The sequence below is a fragment of the Plecotus auritus genome (genome assembly GCF_963455305.1).
Source record: "Plecotus auritus genome assembly, chromosome: 7".
NCBI classification, from domain to species: domain Eukaryota; kingdom Metazoa; phylum Chordata; class Mammalia; order Chiroptera; family Vespertilionidae; genus Plecotus; species Plecotus auritus.
Window position 1 is genome coordinate 26000366 of NC_137774.1, and position 27416 is coordinate 26027781.

A 27416-nucleotide genomic window follows, 5' to 3' on the forward strand; every position below is an offset into this window, starting at 1 on the left:
CTAACCGAGCGTCTCCGTTGCCAGGGGAACTGGGAGCGGCGCGCTTTCCGGCTCAGTCGCGGCGCGTTGCAGCTGTCATGGCGGAGACCGTCTGGAACACAGACACCGGGGAGGCTGTGTATCGCTCCCGGGACCCCGTGCGCAACTTGCGCCTCCGGTAGTCGCATCGTCCCGGAGCCCCGTGCTTTTATGCTCTCAGATAATTCGAGCCTGAACTTCACTTCTCAGTGTTCGGCGGCCCCCACTTTTGCTTACAACCCTGATCACTGCCTCCGCGGTCCCCCTGCGTCTCCCCTCATTACCTGGCACCCTCTCCACTCACAGCTTTCAGGCCTACTCAAGGCTCCCAAATTGCTCGGAGCTCTGTGTCCCCAGTACATTCTCCCAACCTATTCGTCCCCTGAGGACCCGACGCCCCGTCACCACCTTTCATTTGCAGGCACCCGGCACACCTTCGTAGGCCCACCCTCTTCTGTATTGTGTTTCCCCATCTTTGCTCCGTGTTCATCTGCTTGTGTGTCTTTTAACGAGTATTTGGGCTTCTCTCTTCCTGACAGAGTCCACTTGCAAAGAATCACATCAAGCAACTTCCTCAATTACCAGCCTGCTGCCCAGGATGGGAAGGACCTCATAGACTTGGCCACTTTTAGGCCTCACCCTACCGCCAGTGGGTGTATGATGGTGATGTGTCCCCTTGGGTACCTGGGAAGGGCCTAGGGTGGTAGTTACTTCTTAAGACAGAAAAGGCCCAGGGCTCTCGTCTGAGAAAAGGCAGGGAGGTTGGGTTCCTTGCCCAGGGTCACATGGCCGGTAAATGTTGAAGCCAGGGTTTCCTTAGACGATTTTAACTACTATATTATGTTGTGTATGAAAATTGAATACGGCATGATTCCTGCCATCAAGATACTGATCTTAATTGTGGTTCAGTGTAGTGAAATTAAAAAAAAAAAACCAAACCCATTCTTTAGATATGTTATAAATTTTCCTGGCAACCTAAATTCCTTTTGTGGCATTTTTTTGTTTGTTTGTTTCTAAAAGAAAATATGCTCCAAATTCTAAGTACACATCTGAACACTTTTTAAAACAATTTGAAAATTGGTGTCAGTTTGAAAAATGTGCATTTTAATATCCACTGTGCTCCTGCAGTTTTCCTTATCTGGGAAGGCAGCCGAGTGAGGAAGAGGGGACAGTGTGCTTGTGTTAGGCCACTAGTCTCTCTGCTTTTGTTTCTGTGAAAAAATAGTCTTGGGCAAGAAGAGTGTGGGCTGGTGGATTGTGAAGCATGTGTCTCTGCAAAAGGCATACTCTGCCAGGACTGTATTATATTTGGTTCTTTATATAATCATTTATTTGCCTTTCCTCTTCTCTCCTGATACTTGGTCCTAAGGCTACAATGTTTGTGATTCTAGATATATGGCTTCAGGAATAGTAAAGAGGAAAATGCCATGATTCCTTTTAAGCAAATGTAGACAATTAGGATTGAGAAAGAGCTGTTCAGCCTAAATTTCAGCTACTGACACTGAATTGGATTAGATAATGCCTCGAAGGCATTCCTTTTCAAATTAGAGTAGTGATTATGACCCATCCTTCTTGGGTCTTCATCCTGGCTTCTACTCATCCACAGCCTCCCCAGCCTTTGTGCAGGGGTCCTCAAACTACGGCCCGCGGGCCACATGCGGCCCGCTGAGGACATTTATCCGGCCTGCCGGGTGCCGCTGCCTGTCCTGCTTAGCCGACTCGTCCTGGGCCTGCAGTGCACATAGGAATTTGTTCGTAGTTGTTTTTTTTTAAACTATAGTCTGGCCCTCCAACGGTCTGAGGGACAGTGAACTGGCCCCCTGTTTAAAAAGTTTGAGGACCCCTGAGTGAGTACTTCATAAATCACTGAACTCCAACTGGTTTTGTGGCAATATAAGAGCAGGGACTTTGATTATAACTAACCACAGAGCAAGAAGTAGTGCTGGTTTGGCTCAAACATTGACTCACCCTGTTGTCTTTGAAGGTGGACACCGCCCAGATGAAGACGAAGAGGAGGAGCTTGTGATTGGGTGGCAGGAGAAGCTCTTTAGCCAGGTGAGCCAGTGTCACTTGTCTTCTCAGTCTACCTCCACCCATTCCACCTCCACCTGGCTGATGGCAGGGAGAGATTCTTGATACAGATTGCCAAACCGATTTCCAGAAAGCTTGTAGCAGTTTATACTTCCTCCTGATGTGTTACAGGGTCAGTGTAGCGTAGTGACTGTCATTACCCAGTTTTATGGTCCTGAGCGAGGCACTTTTCACTTCGGCCACATGCCATTGGTGACAGCAGAGTTGTATTAGACCATCACTCTGGTTCCCTTTAGCTCTTACATCCTTTGGATCCCCTGCCCCAAATGAGAGTTGTCTATGAAAAGATGTCAGATTGTATCAGCTCTATAGAACTGTTCTAATTAAACAGCTACAGGAACAAAAGTTTGACATGGTCTCACTAGATCTTTCTTTCCTTGCGACCTCAGTTTGAAGTAGATCTGTACCAAAATGAAGCAGCTTGTCAGAGCCCTTTGGATCAGCAGTACCGTCAAGACATCCTGAAGCTGGAGGATTCAGGGAGAAGGAAGAACCGACGAATCTTTACCTACACTGACTGTGATAGATTCACCAATTTGGAAGAGGTATTGTTCTTCCCAAGGTCCCATGGCTTCCTTTTCCTTTGCCTCCCTGAGCTTCCTGGACTCGCTGGATTCTCTGTGTGAAATCAGGAGCCTGGGAAGGGGTGACAGAGAGCCTGTCTAGGATCTGCCTTGTGCTGCTGGCGGCTGAGCTGGAATAGGGAGGCCTCAATCTCCAGGTGGAGTGGCTTCTGCTCTCTTCTCTGCCTGCTGGAGGGCCTGGAGGAGCTCTCGGCAGGGTCTCTAAGGATAGGCTTGCAGGCTGCAAACCAGGAGCTTGACTTCCCCCATGCATCAGGAGATAAGAAAGGTGGTTGGCGCCTAGAACCATCTGGATCAGTGATTTTCAACCTTTCCCACCTCATGGCATACATAAACTAATTAGAATTCTGTGGCACACCAAAAAATATATTTTTTGCTGATATGACAAAAAAATAGGTATAATTTTGATTCATTCACACTGGACAGCTATTGTTGTGTTGGCTGTTGTCATTTTTTTTATTTTTATTTGACAAGCTAAGGAAAAAGGTCAGTGCCCCTGACTAAATTAGTCAGATATTACATGCTTTAAAAATTCTTGCAGGACACCGGTCTAAAATTGCTGATCTAGATAAAATTCACCAGGGATTCGGCCAAAACTCTGAGTGTGTGGGTTTGAAGAGGAATTCCGTATAGCCAATGGCTTATGTCCTCAGTTTGCCTCAGGTATACCCTAGTGCAGCGGTCACCAACCTTTCAGACCTCACGGACCACCAGTGGTGACCGCTGCTCTAGAGGACTTAACATTTTCTTCAGTCACTGCCTGATGGGTCTGTCTTCTCAGTGAGATTTTAGATTCATTGAGGGAGGATAGAGCCTTTATTTTCTGATTTTTGTCTACAACCTTGTAGATCTGTGCAAGGAACAGTTGTTAAGTGAATATTTTTGAATGATTGGTACTTTTATTAGGAAAGTTGTGGGATGGTAGCATATACAATTTGGGTTGTTCGTTTTGGAAACATGAATAAAAGTGCAATTAGCGCACGGTTCCCCTGTGAGGATTTCCCACAGAACACTTGTATCCCATTTGGCATCTTCCAGGTACCTAGCAAATGTCAACATCTACCAGGCAAACTCACCCAACTTTTTGTTGGTATGTGCTCAGAAATTGCAGGCTCATCTAAATATTAGCATAAATAAACTCACTTCCAAAGGCTAATATCCTGCTAATCTCAGGATATTAAGACACCAAGGCGTGGCAGGAGTCTTCTCTGGCTTGTTTGTGCCACTCCTCCTCTTCATTAGCATGTATATTGTAAGGAATAATTTTAGATCCAGGTGCCAGATGAGGTTTCAGAAGGTTCCCTCTGGGTGACTGGTCCCATGGGACCCTGACCAGCTGGGTTACACAAGGCTGCTCTCTCTTCCCAGCACTGTCGGAAAATGACCACAGCCAGGGAGGTGCCATCATTCTTGGTCGAGCGAATGGCACATGTCAGGCGGCGGCGGCAGGACAGGCGAGGAATGTGAGTGCACGTGTGCACGGGGGTTCGGGGGGCCTCTGCGGTCCTTTCACACCATGTTCTCGGTATGTGCACCAACTGCAGCTTCCCATTCTGCAGTAGACCCCCACCTGGGTGTGCTCCCCTGTGTTCCTCCTTCAGGCTCTTCAGGGAGGCCCAGGGAAGTAACCCTTCCTGTGGTGTCTCCCAGGGAGGGCGGCATCCTCAAGTCACGAATTGTCAACTGGGAGCCCTCAGAAGATTTCATCAAGAGCCACCACGTCATCAACACCCCTCTTCAGACAATGTATATCATGGCAGACCTGGGGCCCTGTGGAAAGTAAGTGAAGCTTCTCACTGCCTAGCTCAGTCCTCATCCTCATCGCCTCCACTGACCATCACCTACCTGGTGTCATTACCCCGGGGCATATGGGAGGAAAGGACTTTTTTTCTTTTTATGCTTCTTAGTGGTTCCCAGAAGAAGGTATTTTACCATGATAATTCTCACTGCAGCCTCTGTCCTCTCCCCTGATGGGGTCTGACTACCTCTTCCTCTTTCCCTGGAGGTGGGATCAGTGATGCTGTTGATTTTCTGGTTTCTAGGCTCGGCTATAAGAATTATGAGCATGTCCTCTGTACTCTGAAGGTGGACAGCAATGGTGTGATCACAGTAAAACCTGACTTCACAGGCCTCAAAGGACCCTACAGGTGAGGAGAGAAAGAAAGGGGTGGTGGACACTGCCCTTTTCCCCTTGACTTCACTTCTCGCCCCTGGCTGAGGGATGCTCAGAAAGCCCTTCATCTATTCTGATTTTAAGTTCCCAGGCAGTGGTCCATGTTCTGTTCGGGGCCATTGACTCCTAGGATGCTGGGGATCCTGTTCTCAGAAAATGTGCAGCCACACCAACTTGAAAGTGACAGCCTCAGCGGTGTGGTTCAGTGACAGTAATTCTCTGCGCTGCTGAACATAGGGATTAACCAGAACGGGTGGTGAACTCCGCCAGGTCTTTCCTCTGGGCTAATTCTTTTTCATCTCGATGTCCTGGAATAACAGAACTGTAAATTAGACGTTACCTAGACCCTCCTGTCCGTTTCTGAGGTGAGAGAACCGGGTGCCAGGGATGTCGTGCTTTAGGGTTTCACCGTGACTTTGAATCAGAAATGGGCCCAGAATCTATACTCTCAGCCTAGTCCAGTGCCTTTGCTTTACCATTTGTTTCCCTCTCCCAGTCATCATTCTGACTATCACTTGACATCATGTACTCTAAATGGGGTGTATGGCCAGTGATGGCTCAGTTCTGGGCTAGATCTGGAGGGCCCCATCTCTTGTTGTTAGAGTCGGTCCCTTTGTGGCTTTGACCTTACAGAATTGAGACCGAGGGGGAGAAGCAGGAGCTGTGGAAGTATACAGTCGACAACGTGTCCTCCCTCGCACAGCCGGAGGAAGAGGAGCGGGAACAGCGTGTGTTCAAGGATGTAAGAGCTAATTCATCCCTGGTACCAGGCGGGTGAGCCTCAGTGCCTGGGAGCTGAGACCATGGCCAAAGTTGATGTCAGCAGTTGCAAAGTCTGCTCTTAATGGCTTTCTCTGACTTAGGAAGCATTGCTGACATATCAGACCCAAGTGTTTGATCATATTAGAACATCATCATAATGACCATTTATTTGAGCACTTACCATGCTCTGGGCTAGATATTTCACATCCTTTATTTCATTTAGATCGTACAGCAGCTCTTTGAGGTAAATACTTTTATTACTGCTATTTATAAGTGAGGAAACTGAGACGGAGAAGCTAAGCAGCCTGCCCAAGTTCATACAGCTTGTACGTGTGAAAGCCAGGAGTCAGTCCCAGGCCAGTGGATTGCACAGCCTCTGTGCTTCACTTTCAAATGTCAGTGGCTGGGATGCTTAGGCCTCCAGTTCCCTGTGACATTTCCTATTATTGCATTTTCTCTCCCATTTGGAACTGAACCCTGGTCTGGCTTGGGTCACAATCTTGGGTTTTGGTTTTGTTTCCTTCCGCAGCTCTATGGCCGTCACAAGGAGTATCTCAGCAGCCTCGTGGGCACTGAGTTTGAGATGGTGAGTACTTGGCTTCCTGCAGCACTGTGAGCTGGGCTCAGGCTGTGGCTGAGTCACAGAGCCTCTCTTAAAGGTCCCCAGGACAAACTCTACTCTTCAGTGTCAAAGGAAATTAAAAAATAGCATATAGAGGATAGTCCTCGTTAATGTTTTTAAAACATTTGCATATTGATATAGAACTGTTAGTACAAAGAAAATACCTTAAAGGGTACACGCATGCTATGGATGGCTTTTTCTGGGTCAAAGGTGGGATTGGGAGATGGTAGATGAATACTCGAGGTGAGAGCGATATGTCAGGGATGTTTACTTTTTATTCTCTACACTAATGTAGTTCTGAATTTCTTCAGTGGTCATACACTCATGTGTTACTTTATAATTGATTTTAAAAATAAATATAAAGATGAAAATGTCTTCCTCACTTCATGTGGATATTTTTCCTAAGGACCCCATTGAGAGGGAAGGGGTGTCATCTTTGCTTGTCAAACAGTTTGGCTCTTTAAAAACAAAACAAAACCGTGTAGGCCAGTTATTTTATGGTCCTGTTCTTTGTGGCCCCTCATTCCAGGATTCCATTTCTAGATCTGGAAACAAAGATAGAATTACCTGCCGGTCTCCCTCCCTCTTTTTAAAAAATTAACTTTCATTATTCTTAGATTGCATTAGCAACAGATGGCCAGTGTTTAAAAGTTAGATAGCTACACAAATAATTAAAACGGGAAACTCCCTAGTTCCTTCAGTTTCTCAGCCATCTAAAGGGAACGGGGTCTCCATCCTCCCAGGACACACGAAGGACAGCTGTTATGGCCTCCCTTCACTGTTGTCATTTTCCCACACTGTGTTGCCCTCCCCACCATTTAAATTATATACTCCCCCCCTCCCCCCGCTACATTGCAAATTTTAGATATTTCAGGAAAGAGATCCATGAGGTGGCAGGGTGGGGAGGAAATGCGTTAGGGACACATCCAGTGTTGGGTCTTCCGGGAGTTTGTGAACAGGCAGGGGAAGTGCTGATCTCCACACCGCCTGATCTGTCCCATTTCTCTCTACCTCAGACGGTCCCAGGAGCCCTCCGGCTCTTTGTAAATGGAGAGGTAGGTAAGTGTCTTGCCAGGCAGAGACCTCCTATACTTGGTCAGGTGCCCCACGGAGCTGTGAAGTAATCTGCCCGGCCCCATGGAGGCCTTGGGTGGTCTGCAGTACTTGGAAAACTCAGCCATGAGTCTTTCCCGGACACACAAGACAGTTCCTGGCCCTTGAGGGACTTTCTTCCAGAAGTATAGAAACCCTTCAGGCCTGGGTGGGTGCTAAGGGGGATAGGAGGATAAGCTGAAATAGTTTCCTGTTTTTCTTAGTTTCAGCCCAAGGCTATGAGTATGACAACCTCTATGTCCACTTCTTTGTGGAATTACCAACTACTAGTAAGTAATATTCATGAATTTTTTAATATCCATTCGGAAAGCCTCGATAGGCATTTGGTCAGGCCTTCTTCCCTGCTCCTGCACCAAAACTGCTATTGTTCTTTTCAAGGTCATAGGTCATTTCCAAGCTGTCAAATCCTGTGGGGTCCTCTCTGCTTCCACATCACGGAAGCATTTGACACGGCTCACTTTTCCTCACTGAAACTCTGCTCGTGGCCTCTAGCTCCATGCTCCTCTGTTCTCTCGTTGGTCGATCCTCAGCCTCCTTGGCTGATTCCTCATCTTCTGTTTATCTTGAACTCTTCAAGTACCCAAGGCTGCGCCTTTTCGGGACCATGTTCTGTGTCTGAACCCCTTTCCGTCACATCTTTGCCCGACGGGTTCTTCCTGAGTTCAGGCCTCTGAGAGGTCTTCTCTCACTACTCAGCCTACACGGCCTCCGGGCCCCTCCGAGCCTTCACTGTTTCAGTTTAGCGCAGCATTCATCACCACCTGAGTCTCTTGTCGGTTGTCAGCCTCCCTGCCCCTAGGTTAGGTCCGTGAGACACGGGGGTTTTCTCCGTCTGATCACCAAGTCATCCCCAGTGACTGTTCAAAGCAAACAGTGGACACTCAGGAAATGTTCAGTGAGTGATTGATTGAATGAGTGGATGAAGGAACTTGTCTCTTTCTCAACTGCTTGCCCTCCTCCCAGGTAAACGTACTGTATGTTGTCTTTGGCTTTCAGACTGGTCAAGCCCAGCAGTCCAGCAGCTCTCAGGAATAACACAGACCTGTGCCACCAAGTCCCTGGGAATGGTATGGAAAGTGGGAGGGGGTGCCTGGAAGGGAACGGGACTCTGATCCTGGGGTGGCCTCTGAAGTTGTATCAGGCCCACAGCCACGCCCTCTGGGAGGTCCCAGCGTCTGTGGGGGCTCTTGCTGCTTTGGGGAGAATGGGACCAGATTGTAAGTGGGTGTCCCTTTGCCTCAGCCTTTTATTTCCTACCTGGGGTGATTGTTTCCCTTTTCCCTTGTGAAGGTGGCCTTGTCGTTGGCCACAGGGAGAATAAATTTCAGGTGAGGCCTTGCCTACCCCATGACACCGAGTATAAAATGGTGCTCCTCTTTTTTAGGACAAGGTGGCCTACTTCTCCTATCCATTCTCATTTGAGGCCTCCTTCCTCCATGAGGATGAGTCAGATGGTGAGTATCTCAGCAGCTGATCCTGGGCTCAGGTCTCTCGGGCGGTGCCCGCTCTGGGTGAGGGTCTCCCGTGACCTGCCGCTTCTCTCACTTGCTCACAGAGGCTCTCCCGAAGTGGCCTGTGCTCTACTGCGAGGTCCTCTCGCTGGACTTCTGGCAGAGGTACCGTGTGGAAGGCTACGGGGCTGTGGTGCTGCCCGCCACCCCAGGTGACCTCTTGTCCCATGCCCTGGCTGCTAGGAATAAGACTAATACCTCAAAAGATCCACCCGCTTCCAGGGAGAAGGAGGGTAACTAGGAATTAGAAGCAGTTAACCTGCAGGATTCCTGGCTCCTGTTGAGGAATGCCCTTCCTTCATTTGAGACAACTGAGAGGAAAGTACACCTCGATCCTCAGATTGGATTGCAGCCCTGAGGGAGAAGCTGCAGGGCAGAGTGGATCAGCCTTGATTTTATGACAATAGCCGCTGTCCCTCATTGTGTGCCAGACATTGTGCTCAGTGCTTCTCCTTAGTTCTCCCAACTGCTCTGTGAGGTGTAGGTGTTATTTCCATTTCACTAGATGGGAATGAGGCTCAGAGGTTAAGAAACTTAACCTGGGTACACAGGTATTAATGGGCAGGGCTGAGATTTGAATTTCTGCCTGATTCATTTCCAAACGGTGCCCTAAACTGCTACCCTGACCATCTGTACCAGAGGTCAGACTGTCACCAGGACAGGTGTTGTAGTGGTGACTAGGCCAGTGCCATGGGTGGGGAGTCAGCCAGGGACCACGTGCCCTGTCTGGGCCTGGCCTCATTTTCCTCCTCCTGCCCAGGCTCGCACACCCTGACAGTGTCCACGTGGAGACCCCTGGAGCTGGGCACAGTGGCTGAGCTGCGGAGGTTTTTCATTGGTGGTTCTCTGGAACTGGAGGACCTCTCCTATGTGCGGGTTCCAGGAACCTTCAAGGTGATTTCTGTCTCTGGGGAGACTTCATGCTGAGAACTTTAGTTCCTGTTTCATCTGTAGCAGGTGGGGACTGGGTTAGGGCCCCTCAGTTGTTCGTCACTTCATTATTCCTTAGCCCAGTGGTTGGCAAACTGCAGCCCGTGAGCCACATGCGGCTCTTTGGCCCCTTGAGTGTGGCTCTTACACAAAATACCAAGGCCTGGGCGAGTTTATTTTGAAGAAGTAGTGTTAGAAGAAGTTTAAGTTTAAAAAATTTGGCTCTAAAAAGAAATTTCAATCGTTGTACTGTTGGTATTTGGCTCTGTTGACTAATGAGTTTGCCGACCACTGGCTTAGCCCCTTCCTTCCTGCTGCTTCAGCTGGAAGTCATAGCCACAATTTGAACGAGGTACAGATATCTACACTGCTCTCGTAGGAGGTCTCTGGGAAATAGTATACTCCAGATTTCCCTCGGCCCCCATCACGCTAACCAGCCCCTCCTCCCAGCCCATCACCGAGGCCTTGATAACCAGGGATGGGCAGGATCAGCAGGAAGCTTGTGAGACTTATTCTCAGTGAGGTTGGCCCCTGCTTTACGGTTGGGAGCCCAGTGTTAGCCTGAGGTGATGGAGTCCGGGTGCTGGAATGAGGTTTCCCCAAGAGTTGTTTCCCTTAAGAATGGGAATGGGAGTAGGAGTGAGGCTGGCATGGGGTCTAGAGACTGGAGACCTGATGCCGTCTAACTGTGCCACAGGGGGAGCGCCTGAGCCGCTTTGGGCTCCGCACAGAGACCACAGGTAGTGTCACCTTCCGCTTGTACTGTCTGCAGCAGTCCAGGTGAGTGACCCAGTCCTGGGCTCTTTATCCTGGGGGGCTGGCGAGCAGCCCGGGCCATGTGGCACGCTCCCCTGCAGGGCCTTCATGGAGTCCAGTGCTCTCCGGAGAAGGATGCGGAGCGTGTTGGACCGTCTGGGAGGATTTAGCCAGCAGAGTTCTATTCATAATGTGCTGGGTAGGTTCCCCCCGTCCTCCCAGCTGGCCACCCAGGGCCAGCATGGGCCCTGTTCCTCCCCACACCATGGCAGCTGACTACTGTGTTTGCTTCCATCTCAGAGGCTTTCCGCCGCGCCCGGCGCCGCATGCAGGAGGCCCGAGAAAGCCTTCCCCAGGACCTCGGGAGCCCCTCGGACACCATGGTCTCCTAGCCCTGCCCTTCCGTGCAAGAGGACACAAGTGATAGCTAAGGCCGGTGCTCTCCCTCCTCCTCACCTTTCTTACTAGAGACCAGCTGAGAACCAGAAGAGCCAAGAAAATATCAGGCCAGCCCCTCTGCCTAGTCTTCTGCAGGCTCTTCTCCCCGCCATGTGGCAATAAAGCCCGAGACCCTGAGGTCCCATATTCATATGTCAGCTACTGCAAGTGGGCATCGCAACGGACATTTTTTTTTTGGTTTGAGACTAATTTGGGAAAAAGTAAGTTCTTTCCTCGACACAGCTCCTCTGGCTTGTCTCACAGTCTCAGTAGCAATGGGCTGCAGGTGCCTCCTCTTCAGCCTCACGAAAGGAGGCTAAAGAAAGAAGGAAAGTGAGGGATCTTAAATTCCCAGCCCCAGAATCAGCCTCTTCTCTCCAGGTTAGCCTCGTCCTGCTGCTTGAGGCTTGTTGCATTTGCAATACAACTATTTCTGGAGCAAATGAAGGCTGAAGGCAGTGCCCAGTCCTCTCAGCTAGCTGGGTGGTATCTTTTATTGTGTTTTTTATACATAAAAGCTTGTTATACTGATTATGTTCTGTCGGCTGTTTCTCTGCTCAGGTCGCTGGCATGGTTGAGGTATTCCCCTTCATAGCGAGGCCCATGTGCTGCTACCCTTCCCCACTTCTGCCCTTTTCTACTCCAGAGTGTTTCTTCTGATCCTCTTCACTCAGCCCCCAGGAGAGGCTTAGAGGTTAGTGCCAGCTGTGTCTTATCAGCAGTCCTCTTAAACATCTGCAGCAAAGCCTGGGACTGAGGTCACGCCCTCCCCAGCCCAAGGCAGTGACCAGCTCCTGCCCTGAGCAGTGCTTTATTGGCAAAAGCAGTGCTTTATTGTCACCCAGCCTGCAGGCTCCCGAGGAGGACTCTGGGGTGGCTGGAGGCAGGGACTATGTGGTCTCCCAGCCATGGGCAGAGGTCAGGGATGGGCTGGGAAATACAAGAAAGTGGCTGGAAACCCTCCAGGTGACTTCTTGCGTAGGCCTCAAGACCTTCTTGCTTGGCTCCCAAGGCAGGTGGGCTCATTGCTGCTAGACACCCTAGCTCTCACTCCCAGCCAAAGAACAAACTCGGAGCTGTTGTCAGCAAAAGCATCAGCAGGATATGGTTGCTAGGGGCGGGGTGGGGGGGCGGTGGAGGAGGGTAAACTTGTAGTCTTCCCTGGTTCCCTGTCTCCAAGGTTGGAGGCTTGCGATGGAAGCCTGTGGAAGCAGCAGAAGTGGACATGTGAGGAATTGCTGGACATCCAGAAATGAGCTGTTTTAGGGTGTTGATGACGTAAGCCAAGGCTAGCTGGACACTTCCTACCCATGCTCCTACCCCTCTCCCCCAAAGTTCTAGGCCCTGGGTGGGATTAACTGTCAGCCCAGAAGCCAGAAGCTAGCATACTGGGAATCCCTGTATGGAAAGAGTACCTTGTCCCCAGTGACAAGTTCTGTTGTCCCTGCTTAGAGGCCTAAGAGGACTCCGCCATCCCATCTGGGGAAGGAAGTGAGGGCCTGACCCTGCCCAGGGCTCTTGGGGGAGGGCCTCCCCTTACCTGCAGAAGCCTCATTTGCTTTTCCAGGCTGACAGGTTCAACCTGGGGATTCTGCTGCAGTGCTTAAAGCCCCGGGGGTAGGTGTTGGCTCTGAAGATGTGCCTCGGAACCATGGTGATACCGGTATTGTCACACACAATTCGAGACAAGGAGATCTTACTCAGGGCCCTGCGCTGCCCCTTGGTGAAAACACCTGGTTTCTCCCACCAGAACCTGCCAAGACAGTCGAGAAATGTGGGTGAAAGTATAATGAGCACCTGCTGTGTGCCGGGTACATTAGGTCATTCCATCCTCACAAAGTTCCTGCAAAATAGGTATTATTACTATTTTGTAAAAGAAGAAACCAGTTAAATTGCCCAATATTAAAGGCCTAGTAATTTAAGTGGCCAGGGCTGGATTTGAAACTAGGTAAAGGTCAAATCCAAATAAGAAGTCCAGTCTTAAACCACAAGCTTATAGGAGGGAAATCAGGTTTAGCCTTTTCTGCCCATGTTTTCCGGGATCCTTTAGCCTGGAATAGCGAGGAGGCTGAGAAGTCTCCTGGGTTAAAGGTGCCTTCAGCTCAGGCAGCATCAGCCTTCCTGGGTCAGTGGTCTCTCCCTCTGACCAAGCTCTCCAGGAGCCTCCTGGTCTCAGATCTTGTGAATTTGAAAGAAATGAAGCTAGAAAGAGCACTTTCCTCCATTGTTGGGTCTTTAAATGTTAGTGCTTCTCTTCCCTGCTCTGGGGCTGGTTTCTTTAGGGTCAGGTCACTTACCTGTCTCCACTGCGGGCCCTTGTGAACTGGTTCTCAAAAAGACAAGCCAGAAGAGGCCCCACACGGGCCCCTGGCAAAAGCGGCTCTGCAATGGCCCCAATCCAGATGTCGATGTTGTCAGGTGTCCCGTATAGATTCAGGAACTTTCTTGCTAAATCCTGGTTTTTCAGCACACAGCTAAGCTGTGCCAGATTCCTGGGCTGGGAGAGCCCACAGAAGCGCCGCCAGGCATTGTACCCTGAGGAGAAGGGGGCAGAAGCAGTTTCGGTCTTACCCCTGCTGTCCTCCCATTAGCTTCTGCTTCTCTCCACCTTTCTCCTGAGAGCTCTGTGGTCTGGCAATGTCAGGCAGAACAAGAGCCCTGCAGGCAGAAGAGGCCCTGAGCCAAAGACCAAATGCCAGCGTGCAGCCATGCTCCGTGTGCGTCAGACTGAGGAGTGCGTAACACTCAAGACGGTACCCAGGACACAAAAGACTCAAGCGGGTTTGAGAATGAATGAGTGAAATGAGTGAACAAAGCAAGAAATGAAAAGAATGGATCAAGTTTACTCAGGAAAGGACCACATGCTATATGGTTCCATTATATGAAAGGTCCAGACTAGGCAAATAGGTAGAGACAGAAAGTAGATTAGTGGTTGTCAGGGGCTGGTGTGGAAATGGTGAGTGACTGCTATTACAAGGTTTCTTTTGTAAATGAAAGATATTAGATACGGTGATCGATGCGTGACTCTATACTAAAGTCATTGAATTGTATACTTTCAAAGGGTGAATTTTAGATGTTAACTATATCTCCATAAAGAAATTATTTGAATTTTTCACCTACTCAGAAACTTCCAAAGACTAGCCATGCTGATTTCTCAGCTATCAGGATCTCACACCAGGATCAGGCCATGTGATGTGTGGGAACATCAACATATGAGATGGCTTTGCCATAATCTGAAGGAACACTAGCCCAACTTCATCCATTGAACTACAACTCACAACACTATCCCCCAGCTGAACAAAGGAAAGCCATGTCATGTTTTACCATTACTAAGCTCTGGTGCGTGTATATCTCTCAGGATCCTCACAACACCTTTGTAATTACCATTTTATTAGTGGATACTTGTTGAGCTTAAGCAACCAATGCCTTTTACTAGTAAGTGGACTTCAAACCATATCTTCCCATTCCAAATTTGGTGTTGGATTTGGGAAGGGATTAGAATAGACTGTAAGAGACAGTATCAGGAAAATATTTCTGGGACAGCTTGTAGGGAACAGGTATTTGGGGAACAGAATATCTTTTTGAGGCAACTTGAGTGGTTAACAACCTCAGTTCTCCAGCAGGGGAAACCCACAGCTCTTTAGCTGTCAGGAGCACCCAAGTGTAATGAAGGAAAGAAACTGGTTCTTGAGTGCCTGCTGTGTGCCAGCCAGGTGCTGTGTTAGGTGCAGTAGAAATCCCTCCCACTCTGTTATAACATAATCAAAGATTAGTTGAGGCAGATGGAGCTTCAGGCTGTATGTAGACAGGAAAGCAGGTGGGGAGAGGGAGAGGAGCAAGGTGGTGGTCAAAGCCTTCCCCTGACATTGTAGATTGAACAGGGGGAAGAAAGGAGAAATTCTGAATTTGATTCACATTTTACTACTTCTTAGTTATGTGGCATTGGACAAATTACTGGATGTCTTTGAGCTTATTTCCTTTTCTATAAAATGACCGTGGTCACTGGAAAGACTAAATGAGTTATATCCATGAAAGTGCCTAATTTGTCTTCTTCCCTGGGATAAAGCTTTCTGTGTCCTCACCAAGCAGCCAAGGCAGCCTTCGTTTCACTCCACCCATTCCCTGCCTCTCAGACTCGGCCTTTCTCCACTTAGAGCCAGTTTCTCTGTCCCTGGAACTTGAGCCTTTCTCCCTGGAACTTGCCAGGGTGCTGGGGAATGGAGCAGTTCATCCCTGCCTTTTATATCTGTTTCTCTCTACTTGGAAATTCCAGACCACCTTTGTTCATCTCCCGTGCCCAAGGCCTGGTCCTATTGTGAACCTAAAGATACAGACCCTGCAACAGACGGAGATGTGGCAGGACAGCAAAAAGGTGGTCTGAGAAATGTTCTGCTGCATCAACCTTGGCCTCGCCTGCTTCTGACCCACAGCACAGACTGTAGACAGTCCCAGTCAGAAAGGAGGCACCCAGGACTGCTCTGAAACCTGTCCCCACCACACCACCACCAGCAGCCCTGGCCCAAGCCACGCCTGGTGAAGGGGTGGGCAGCCCCTCACCTGGGAGGCCGTGGTCCCGGCTGCGTTGCATGTTGAGAGCCGCCAGGTCCAGCCCGATCCTTCTCACTTGCTGAAACAGCCGTTCCCGGAGCTCATCCACTAACATGGAATCCTGCCGGTTCAGCTTGGCAGGGGTGGCCATGAGGCCTCGGAGGATGGGGTCGATGCCACCTGGTGGTGGGGAATGTGAGCAGCACAGATTGGAACAACCTCTGGGAAGCCCCTGAGTCATCACAGGAGGCCCAAGTAGTTCAGCGCTGGATAAGCCAGTCACTTGTATTCTATGATGATTATTTCAGGAAGCAGAGGCCTGGGTGGACATGAAGAGAGTTGGTGCTGTCAGGGAAAGGGGTCACCCCTACTTCTTAAAGGAGTGTAAGGCAAGCTTCTTTCAGGCCCACAAGCTACCAGTCTGACATCAGTCTCCTCCCCTTTTAGAAATCCCTAATCCCAAGGGGATGGGAGACCCGTGACTGAGGGTCTTGGTGGCCCCTGCCTTGTTTTCACTGTCTTGGGGAGATGATTAGCAGTGGCCTGAGCAGCAGCTGGCCTCCTGGCAGTAGGCCTGGCCCAACTGGAGGGGGTGTGCTCCCCAACCCCACTCCCATCTGCCTCTGGAAAACCTGGTCACCTTCATGCATGATTCGCCAGCTGGCAAAGAAGGCAGAGCTGAGCAGAACCCGTGAGTTGGGTGCTGAGGCCCGGTACTGGCTGTCCAAGCGGAACACGAAGGGCTGGAGCATGGTGTGCCCAAAGCGGAAGGCCAGGGTGAAGACATTGGCCACACGAGGGTCCACATTGGAGCAGTACCTCGAGTAGGGCCCCAGGGTTCTCTTGGCCCGGGCCGGGCCCAGAACCAGGGGCAGAAAGTCTCGGTAGGTGATGATCTAGAAGAGAAGACGTAGGAAGAAATGACCTTAGCGGCTGCCTAGCCCACTCCTTTACCTTTGGACAGACCTTTGGCTGTTCGAAGGGCTCCTCAGACATAAATTCTTGAATGTCTATCATGTCAGATGTTGCAACATTAAATTCCCATTGGCTGATGAGATACTGAAGCCCAGAGAGGCTGAATGACATGGATAGGCTCACACCATGAGTTGGTGGCGGAATTGAGGGTACAGATCAGATCTCAGGCATACACACTCAGACCTGACTTACTTGAGGCACATCCCCGAGGATGTGTTGAGGGTGGAAGCCACTTTTCCAGATGCTTCTCATGCCAGATTTTCTCTCGGGGATGCTGGGACCCCAGGCTGCCTACCTGGACCATGGCCCCCACGATCTTCCGAGCCTCCTGGTAGAGCTTGTCTCCAGTCCACTGGGGATTCAGGCGTCTCAGCTCGGTAGCCAGCCGGTTGTGCTCTCGCATAAAGAGGGTATGCATGGCTGCCAGCGAGGGGTTTTCACTTGATCGAGAGTCACCTTGAAAACCCCAAGTTCAGAGTCACCATAGCTCTTCCCAGAGAAATGTCTTTCTGCTAGGGCAGACAGAGTTCTGGGGACTAGACAAAGGTGGTGGGACTTTCTGACCTGTGTCAGGCTCCTGGCCCTCACTCCATCTCCTCAGCTGTGAGGCCACTCACTGACTACCACCCTCTTCCCCAACATGACGGGCCAGGAGCGGGAAGACAGCCGGGTCTTGCATCCTTAAGTGATTGGAACAGGTGCCAGTGTAGGAAGAAAAGCTCAGGGCAGCTGCCAGGAAAGTCGTTGCTGAATGATTCTACTCCATAAGATGGCCAGATCCACAGCTGGTGCAGAGACCTGGATGACTCTAGGAACCTTGACTTGGGGACCATGAGACCCTATCCCAAGGAACTGCATCCGTGTGCATGTTCTCTATCGAGGGCGAGATCTTTCACAGCTTTGGAATTGCTATCATGCAAGAGGGAGGGTTGGGCAGAGCCTCTTTCTGTAGCTAGACCTTTTCTCCTAGAAGCCAGGAGGCAAAGTAAATTCCTGAAAGTGGGCCTTACAGTCAATTGCTGCTTTTGAACTATAAGTCCTTTGATACAAGGTCTTATTTAATCCACTTTTCTATAAGCCTCTCATGAAAGTTCAAAAAAAACCTGGCCAGGTAGCTCTGCTGGTTAGAGCCTTGTCCCGATACACCAAGGTTGTGGGTTTGAACCCCAGTTAGGGCACGTACAACAAGTAACCAATGAATATATAAATAAGGGGAACAACAAATTGATGTTTCTCTCTCTCAAAATCAATCAATAAAAAAATTTTTAAAATGCAGTCTTTAAAAAAAGGGGGCTGGCGCCAACTCCCTGAGAAGAAGGCGGTGGAACAGCGTGGACAGAGCACAGACCTGGACGTTCATCTGACCGTAGTGCCATCTGAACTCTGCTCTGGACACATTAGTCATCTTCCCTGAGCCCCAGTTTCTTGTCTGTAAAATGCCGGTGATAACAGTGGCCTCCTGTCATGGCTGCTATAAGATGAGAGATGGCACATTTAAGTATCTTAAATAACCAGAAAGGATGCCCGTATCAACCAGCACATGAGGGCAAAGAGCCCGAGGAGGGTTCAAATTATGCATCTGGAAGAAGGTACCAGGTACCAGTGTCTAGCAACAGTTGGGGATGAGGGGTGGGGAGTAAAAACCTAAGGGAATTTAACCCAGAGAAGATTAAAAAAAAAAGTAGGTGGAACTAAAGCTTCTTTTAAGTAAAGAGGCTATTAGTGAGTGAAAGATAGATGGCTCCTCTGCAGTTCCAGAAACATGAAGAGCAATAGGTGGATGTTGGATCAAAATGGGAGAAGCTTTCTAAAAGTCAGCACTGCTGGAGATAAACAGGCGTTTGCAAAGGGACTTCCAACAACCTCAGGTCCTGCGACAGCTACCCATTGATCTATACTATGGTGTGCCTAATGTTGAAGTCTGAAGACATGTACCCCCACCGCCCTCCACCATGGCCTCCAAACCCAGAACCCTGGGCTGGCTGTATCCCAGGAAGACACCACCTTCCCAAGCCTGACCTGCCAGGAAGCAGGGGATGCGCGCGGAGCGGTTGGTGTGGACGCAGGGGTCATCGAGCAGGTTGTCGAAGGGCAGCAGGGCCCGGCCATTGTCTCTGAAGTGCTGGTTGACGGCCAGTAGCCCGTGGTAGTTGGTCCGGTTGCGAAGGCGCAGGGAGAGGGAGACCTCGCTGCCGTACACCATGCTGGCGTCCAAGAAGGAGGTGAGTGCATTGATCTGGTTTCGAACGGTATTTCTGTTTTGGGGGCATGAGGCTGCCGAGCGGAAGAAGGGGATGCAGTCTTGCTGGTTCTTGATTCGGGGGTCATTGGCCGGAATCTGAGGTGCAAGAGGAGACAGTGACACTGGGGCCCCTTAAGAGCAAGCTTATCCTTCTTGGTCCTCCCACACTTGCTTCAAAACCTTGCTAAAAAGTCTCCTCCTTCAGGAAGCCCTCCTCGACTCATCCAGACTCACACTGCTCACCAGGTCAGTTTGAATGTCCTTAGTACTTTGTATCACAGATTCATGAGAGGTTAGAGATGGATGAAACCTTAGATCCCTTTTCCCAGTGGGGAAACTGAGGCTTGGAGATGGGAAGTGACAACTAGTTAGCAGGAGAGGAAATACTGAAACCTAGTTCTCTTGACAGGCCTGGGCTCCTTTCATTCCATTCAATTCAACGTATTTCCTAAGCACCTTTCTGTGCTGGGTGTTCTGAAGATAGGAAAATCAGCAAAACCCAGTACAGGTTGCAGGAAGCTCGCAATTCAGTTGAAAACAGACACATATGTAGAGAATGTAACTCTAAATTGATGTGCCATTTGCTATGCTTGATCTAAAAGCCAAAAGTGGCAGGTGACATAGGGAAGATTCGGGAAGGCTTCCCAGAGGAGGTGCCCCTGAGCCAGAGCTTGAAGAATGGGCAAAGTTGCTTCAGGGAAGAGCCAGCCAGGGGCCCTCACAGGTCATGCCCCATGGAGATCCCCTTACCTGTCAGGGTGAGTGCAGGGGTGAGGGTGTGCATGGAGGTGTGCCCTTGCGCCCCCGCCCCAGCAGAGGCTCTGCTCCCTGGAGTGCATCCTTTCCTTCCTGGTGTTCCACACCACCCTTGCCTCTCAGCCTGAAGGATAGCTCCCTGCTCACAACCCACCCCAGGAAGGAGAGAAGGTGAGAGCTAAGAGACCCTAAAGGTTTCCAAAAACAGCAGCCTAGGCTTCCACCGTCAGAATCAGACCTACGGGTCAAAGCCAGTCTCTCGATTGCTCCCCCTTCCCTGAAGCCTACACTGAACCTCCTGGCAGATTGTCCCACCCCCACCCCTCAAACCGCAAAGAACTGGAGTGCATAGCGGGCTGTGCTTCCTGTCTCTGTCTGATACTCCAGCATCACAGACAGCGCTTTAAGGATGGTACTTAAGTTTTCCAGATCCCCACGCCCAGCTCTTGGCCCAGCATGGAGGCCAGGAGCCTGGGAGATTGGCTGGGGGTACCTTGATGGGGAAGCAGGGAGGCAGCTGGGCACAGGTCCTCTCGCAGTCAACGCCTGCAGCGAAGCCCACTCTGGCTGGGGTCTCAGGGGAGAAGTCCAAGTCGTGGTCGATGAACTGGCCCCACTGCATGAACATGAGGGCCCGGCCCTGGTCGGAGGTCAGCCGCTCTTGGGGGAAGCACACGATCTGGTTAGAGACTGCCCGGACCTGGTGGGAAAAGAGGTCAGCGTGGGAGTGTGGGCTCTGGACCCTGAAACCCAGGACTCAGGGGGCAGCAGGTTGCCTCTGCCAGAGTTAACACAGTCTCTCCTCCCCTTTCCTACTTTGTCCCACCCTCTGGCTGTCATTCCCAGAAGGATGGGCTCTGGCCTGGCTCCTGAGGGTTCCGGGAGGAAAGAGAAGGGGAGAGGCCAGGTTGGCTGGCTCAGACTCCACCAGCACTTCCAGAGAGGTTATTACGTCAAACTGATAGGTCAGTTTATAAACTGATGGAAAACTGGATGATAGAGATGATTGATAGGTGCATGGATTGGCTGTTAGGTAATGGATAATATAGAGAGAATGGATAGATCAATAGAAGAAAAATTATAGATTTGATAGATTGTTATATTGACATATGAATAGAAATTGATAAGTGTGAAATAGCACAGATCAATAGATGTAGTTAGATTAAGATGTATAGCTCTTTATACAGGGGTGGGGAAAAGTAGGTTTATAGTTGTAATACAAATTAGTAATACAATAATTAATAAATAATACAAGAATTAATTCTGTTTAAATTCATACTCAACTGTAAACCTACTTTTGCTCACTCCTGTATTTAGCAAGATACTTTGACACTAATTCTTTTTTTTTTTAATATATTTTATTGATTTTTTACAGAGAGGAAGGGAGAGGGATAGAGAGTTAGAAACATCGATGAGAGAGAAACATCGATCAGCTGCCTCCTGCACACCTCCTACTGGGGATGTGCCCGCAACCAAGGTACATGCCCTTGACTGGAATCGAACCTGGAACCTTTCAGTCCACAGGCTGACGCTCTATGCACTGAGCCAAACCGGTTAGGGTGACACTAATTCTTTCAGAAAAAAATACAATAACGGCTGGCATTAACAAATTATATCATATATGGGTGTCTATTGAATATTCATGCCAGCATCATGAGGCAGGTTTTACTGCCATTTTACAGATGAGGAAACCGAGACTCGGTGCTATTACCTGCCCAAAGTCACCCAGCCCGCCAGAAGGAGAGCCTGGGTTCCAGTCTGCTGGCTGACTCTGGGCTGTGCTTTTGCCCCCTCCCCCCTCCTCCCTTACCCCCAAGTTTAGCAGAGATCAAGCATCCTCCAGGTCCTCAGTCACTACTCACAAGAGGGAGGAGGAAGCCATTGCGCCTCTTGCCAGGGGTCCAGCCGAAGGGGAGCGACAGCCCATCCTCATACTCTGCCGGCAGCCAGCGAGCCAGAGCAGTGTTGGAGGCCCCCAGCCAGGGTCTCTTGCTGTAGCAGTGGGTGCGCTCGGGTCAGCAGGGCTCCAGTGTGGAGACCATTCAGCGTCTAGGAAGGGGTGGTGAGGGCAGGGAGGCTCCCCCCAGGGCAGGTGCAGCCCCTGGCTCCCACCTGTTATTACATCTCCCCGTGATGGTTCGGTACTTGTCACTGCACTTCTCTTCCTGCTTCTGGGCAGTACAGCCACTGGCCTTGGACAGCAGCCACAGCTGGGGTTCCGTCAGCACATCTGGGGGTGAAGCAGGTGGGCAGGGCCCTGGATCCAGGCTCCTGGCACCTTCCTGAGGTGGACTATTCTGTACCTCCCTCCCATCCCTTTACCCTCTCCCCTGCCAACACCTCAAAGCTGCGCACCCCCTCCCCCTCCTGCCTTCCTTCCACTCCCAGGCCAGGGCAGCCCAGGGGCTCAGTGGGGAGCATGGTACCAGTGACATTGAAGGAGCTAGACTCCTGGCGTTGTAACTTCTCCTTCAGCAGCCCCAAGGCCACGTGCATATAATCGGCAGCCTGAGCCGCTGTCCTGGTGGCTGCTACCGGCTGTTTGAAGTAGAACAGGAGGTCCGTGGGGCGGGCAGAGCCACTGCGAAGGCGCTCCTTGATGCTGCCCAGAAGAGGAGGAGGGAGAGCTGACTTAAGGAAGCAGAGCCACCCAGCAGAGCCCCATCCCAGGCGATGGGCAGTCGGGACAGTGTGAACGGATGGATGGAAGGGAGGGTCTCTACCAACATGGCACTGCCCCCGTGGTGCCCAGGGGCAGGGTGATGGGTGAGATGACCTTAGTTGGAGCCCACCCTCCCTCACCGACCCTCCCCAGGCTCACACAGACCCCAGACTCAGACCCACCTCCTCTGAGTCTGATTGTAGGCGGCATCCACCAGGAATTTGGCCTCTGTGATGCAGCTCTGAAGGACCGAGGTCTCCACAGCCCTCGGGGAAGCTGCTCAGAGGGAAGGGGACTCAGGGTCCAACAGCCCCCCAGGCCCAAGCAATTCCCCCTCCATTGCCCTTCTCCGGGGCTGTCCAAGGGGCTATTACCTGGGGTGGTGCCCTCACAAGGCTGGCCCAGGACGAGTGTGAGGACGAGCCCTGCCAGGGCCAGGAGCAGCTTCCGCTCCACAGTGAGACCCTGAGCCACAGCGGGACAGCGAGCCACATGAGCGACACCTGAGCCGTGCATTCTGGCGGGTCCTCCTGCTCCCTTTTCACCAGGAGGGCCCCACGCGGACCTCTCCCCTTCTGCTCCTCTTTGGAAGTAGCTGGGAAGGGACTTTTATATCCAGCCCTAGGGTGGGGCAGGGGAGCTCTGGGCCCCAGAAGCCCAACCTCTTGAGGTGGAGCTCTAGAACTTCCCTTTTATTGGGGATGGGCAGGGGGGTGGTGGGCGTTGTGAGACTGAAATCCCCCCACCACCCTGCCACTCAACCAGCCTAGGGGCCTCCTTCCCTCCTATCCACTCACTGCGTCCCACCCTCTCTGCTACCGAGTTCACTGATCCTGTACATGTCTCTCAGGGAATATTTGCTGGGTGACCGAGGAACAGCCTGCCTCAGCAGAGGACTGGGCTTGGTCCTGCCACTCACTAGTTGTATGGTCACTACCTACACTCAGTTTCCACATCCCTAACATGGGACTTGGGCCAGATGACTGGAAACGCTCCTCTCCTTGCCCAACAGGGCAGAGACTGGGTCTGCCTCACTGTAGTATCTCCCCATACCCCCACCCCCTACCCAGCACAAGGCCTGGCATTCAGTAGGTGCTCCATAAATGTTTGTTGAGTAAATTCATGATGTAAGATTAATGATTCAGCCCCTGCCCCTTCCTCCCTACCCTACCAGCTCTCTCCAAGATGCCAGTGGAGGGTAAGGTGATGACTGACTGAGTCAGGGCCTGAAAATTAAGGGGCTATTTCATGAGGTCATCTGGGGACACAGAGAGATGTCACAGAAAAGCACCCAGCAGAGCAATGGCAGCAGCCTCCATCCTCCATAACAGCTGAGGACCTGTCGGGCTTCGTGCTCCTCCTCAAATTTAAGTGCTTAGCAGTAGTAGGTGGGCGCTGAGTAGCAGGCGTAAATTCTGACTTCCTGTCGGGCTGATCAGCAGTAGCTTCCTTGGAGGAGGCTTGCTGCAGGGGCTCAGAGCCACCTGGGTTGGGTCTGGCTCTGTCACTACCTGTGCGACCTTGGCTACGCCTTCATTTCCATATCTTAAGGGTAGAACACCCCAGTTGGTCTTTCCTCTCAAGCGACAGGCCCTCTCAAACCCTCTTATCTTTCCTCCTCCAGTTCCCTCCACTGGATGAGCCAGGCTCACCCTTTGCTTTGACCCCACCCTGTCTACCTGGGGAACCCGTGCTCATCTCTCCATACTGGGCTCCAGAATCATCCCCACTGAGCTCTGCAGCCTGCCTGTCCTCCCCGCTTCTTCAGGTGGATTTGCCCATCCCTGTCCCTGCTCCAGACTCCCAGCTGAGCTGTCTGAGTGTCCTTGTCTCCCACCCTCTATCCCCCATGCCCTACCTAAACCCAGCCCCACGCCTTGACAGCCCCCTCCTCCCACACCAATGCCCCTGCCTGACAGTTGCTCTTGAAACAGCCCCTTCAGCAATCCCTTTCACAATCTCCAGTTGAAGGCCTGGGCCCTGATCTTATCTCCTTATCTTCAGCAGGGGCGCCTCTCCTGTTACAAAGGGGACTGGATGGAAATTCTCTGTAGAGTTGCCAAAAGTGCGCTTACCCCCTGCATGACTTGGGGTGAATCACACCACTCCCTGGACCTCAGTGTCCACATCTGTGACACAGGGACAGTGAGCCTCATGAAAGAGAGAGTTAAAAAGTGGAAGCCTCCTCCTCAAATGTGCTTTCCCTTTTGGACCTCAGGGAGCCAGGTACTGCAAGAGGGCTGGCAGCCAGGGTGGGACCTAGGTTGCCTACCTGCCAGCATCCGCAAAGGAAAACTCAGAGTGAGCTCTGCTTGCCCTCTGAGAGGACTCCAGTTCAGCAATAGTGAGAGTGCAAGGGTTTGCCACAGCGGTGGGCTGCTGCAGGTTATTGGGACAAGCCGGAGACAGGGCCCTGGGCTCTAGATCCTGCCTGCCATATTGGCTGATCTGCTCGAGGTGCTGATGAGAGACAAGCAGATAGAAAGGGACCCTCGAGGGGCCCTATACAACCAGTCTATGGAGGGCAGGTTTCCTGGGCACAGCTGGGGCAGGACTGGCAGGCAGAAATGCAGGCAAGGAGACCAAAGGGAACGCTAGCATCTGCTGCCTGGACTCCTGCCCCTTCAGCCTGCTTTCTGCTGCCCGCCCTGCCACAGGACCCTGCCCCTATGCTCCAGCCACCTGAATCCTCCACACACAGCACCCTCCCACCCCCACCCCTGCCAGGCCAGTTTCTGTTTTCTTGATTTTTTTTTTTTTTTTAGTTTTAAAATAAAAATCACTTTTAAAAGGATAAGTTTTAATGGCAAAGATATTCAAATTCAGTAAAATAGCCATGTATAAAGTAAGATTTTCACTTAAAAATATTATACTTAGCAGTTTGCATTCTGTTTCAATGTTTTAAATTTTTAAAACACAAATTATAACTCCAAATGGTCACATGGCATGACAGAATTGAAAAACATCCAGTTCTGTCTCTTCATCTTTACCATCGCTGTGTGATGGCTGTTCATATCAGCTGTTTAAATGCAAGAACATGCATTGCTGCAGGGACGGGAGGCATGATGTGTAGCCGACGCCAGCTCAGAGGAGTCCAAACCTGATTCCAGATGATTTGGAACTCACTCTCAAAGCAGATGCATGCGTCTGAGGGAGCCACCATGGAACTGAGAAGTGACGTCCACACAGAATTCAGTGCTGCTTGAAGAATAAGGAACACAGATGCCTTCATCTGAAGCTTACAGGCTTGGGCCTGGTTGGACCGCAGGCTGGGGAGTCATGCAACAGAGCTCTTCCTCGGTTTGCAAATCAGATTCCAAGACCAAGTCACACAGGAAGAAAAGATATGTGACAAGGAGAAACCAAGATGGCGGCATAGGTAAGCACCTAAACTGCTGCCTCGCACAACAATTTCAAAACTACAACTAAAAGACAGAACGGACACCATCCAGAACCACAGGAAAGCTGGCTGAGTGAAAATTCTACAACTAGAAGGAAAGAGAAAAGCTCACAGAGAATTGGAGGTACGGCAAAGGGTCTTTGTGCGCACAGAGAGGAAGGGTGGCTGGGAGCCTGGCTAACTTTCTCTGGCGGAAGGGGGAAGGAAGCCCCCGACCGCACTGAACCCCAGTCTGACTGCACTGAACCCCAGTTCCGGGCGAGCCCCTGGGGACCCACGCTCTTGTGGGGGGAGTCTGGACTCTCGGGTGGAGACTCAGGAGCTGGGGAAGGCAGAAGTCTGAAGGCACGCGCGTGCCACTGCGCACAAAGGCTGTGGAGGTTGCCACAGGCTTTCCCTAGTGGAAGGGAGTCAGAGGCTCCTGACTGCACTGAGCCCCAGTTCTGACTGCACTGGACCCCAGTTCCAGGCGAGCCCCTGGGGACCCACGCTCTTGTGGGGGGAGTCTGGACTCTCAGGCAAAGACTCAGGAGCCGGGGAAGGCGGAGGACTGAAGGCACGCATGTGCGCACAAGGACAAGGCTGACGGGAAGCCAAGACTGAGACTCCACCCCATCCAAGCTGAGCACAGAGGCTATTGCAATTTGGCAAGTCTAATCCTATAAGGCTGTCTCCAGCACCGAACTTCTCCCAGCATAGACACAGCTGATCCTTACAGCCAACTGGCCTGGAGGTCAATTCCTCCCAGTGATACCAACAACAATCAAGACTTAATTACAACAAGGCTGTACACACAGTCCACAAAGGGGTGCACCAAGAGTGTCCACCTCAGGTTAACTGGGGAGGCAGACCCACTGGGCCATATTGGAAACCTAGCACACAAATCTACCTTACTAACTCAGAAAAGCAATGAAAATGCGGCGTCAAAGAATCAGATCACAAATGAAAGAAATGGAGAAAAACAAATGACTAGATATAGAATTCAAAACCACAGTTATAAGGCTTTTCAAGAATATCCTAGAAAAGGCCGATAAATATAACGAGACCCTCGAAGATATGAAAAAGGACCAACTAGAAATTAAACATACACTGACTGAAATAAAAAATATTATACAGAGACCCAAAAACAGACTAGAGGAACACAAAAATCAAGTCAAAGAATTGAAATACAAAGAAGCAAAAAACACTCAACCGAAAAAGCAAAAAGCAAAAAAAAAAATCCAAAAAGTTGAAGATAGTGTAAGAAGCCTCTGGGACAACTTCAAGCGTACCAACATCAGAATTATGGGGGTGCCAGAAGAAGAGAGAGAGCAAGATACTGAAAACCTATTTGAAGAAATAATGACTGAAAACTTCCCCCACATGGTGAAAGAAATAGACTTACAAGTCCAGGAAGCGCACAGAACCCCAAACAAAAGGAATCCAAAGAGGACCACACCAAGACACATCATAATTAAAATGCCAAGAGCAAAAGACAAAGAGAGAATATTAAAAGCAGCAAGAGAAAAACAGTTACCTACAAGGGAGCACCCATACGACTGTCAGCTGATTTCTCAACAGAAACTATGCAGGCCAGACGAGAGTGGCAAGAAATTTTCAATGTGATGAATAGCAAGAACCTACAACCAAGATTACTCTACCCAGCAAAGCTATCATTCAGAATTGAAGGTCAGATAAAGAGCTTCACAGATAAGAAAAAGCTGAAGGAGTTCATCACCACCAAACCAGTATTATATGAAATGCTGAAAGGTATTCTTAAAGAAGAGGAAGAAGAAAAAAGTAAAGAGAAAAATTATGAACAACAAATACATATCTATCAACAAGTGAACCTAAAA

General features: G+C 50.5%; 2 protein-coding genes across 4 annotated transcripts; one reads left to right on the forward strand and one right to left on the reverse strand.

Moving 5' to 3' along the window:
* Nucleotides 1-47: 47 nt before the first annotated feature.
* Nucleotides 48-11530, forward strand: MKS1 (MKS transition zone complex subunit 1). 3 transcript variants are annotated; one of them, XM_080678704.1, is made up of 18 exons: nucleotides 48-157; nucleotides 558-667; nucleotides 2003-2073; nucleotides 2499-2654; nucleotides 4062-4156; nucleotides 4344-4472; nucleotides 4736-4840; nucleotides 5500-5608; nucleotides 6158-6214; nucleotides 7267-7309; nucleotides 7567-7632; nucleotides 8360-8430; nucleotides 8748-8817; nucleotides 8919-9026; nucleotides 9635-9768; nucleotides 10502-10584; nucleotides 10662-10759; nucleotides 10861-11530. In XM_080678704.1, the coding sequence occupies exons 1-18, from the start codon at nucleotides 78-80 to the stop codon at nucleotides 10950-10952; spliced, it is 1677 nt and encodes a 558-aa protein (XP_080534830.1). In that variant the 5' UTR covers nucleotides 48-77; the 3' UTR covers nucleotides 10953-11530. The 3 variants fall into 3 exon arrangements, with proteins under 3 accessions (XP_080534830.1, XP_080534829.1, XP_080534828.1); XM_080678703.1 differs by having other exon boundaries at nucleotides 55-157; nucleotides 558-681; XM_080678702.1 differs by having other exon boundaries at nucleotides 70-157; nucleotides 558-673.
* Nucleotides 11531-12549: 1019 nt separating this feature from the next.
* EPX (eosinophil peroxidase) lies at nucleotides 12550-22697 on the reverse strand (the record flags this gene model as incomplete). The annotated part of the gene is made up of 12 exons (XM_080682106.1): nucleotides 12550-12751; nucleotides 13296-13533; nucleotides 15556-15726; nucleotides 16187-16442; nucleotides 16817-16977; nucleotides 18541-18859; nucleotides 20013-20219; nucleotides 21382-21511; nucleotides 21632-21749; nucleotides 21946-22121; nucleotides 22364-22457; nucleotides 22556-22697. The coding sequence occupies 12 exons, from the start codon at nucleotides 22695-22697 to the stop codon at nucleotides 12550-12552; spliced, it is 2214 nt and encodes a 737-aa protein (XP_080538232.1).
* Between the last annotated feature and the right edge of the window lie 4719 nt (nucleotides 22698-27416).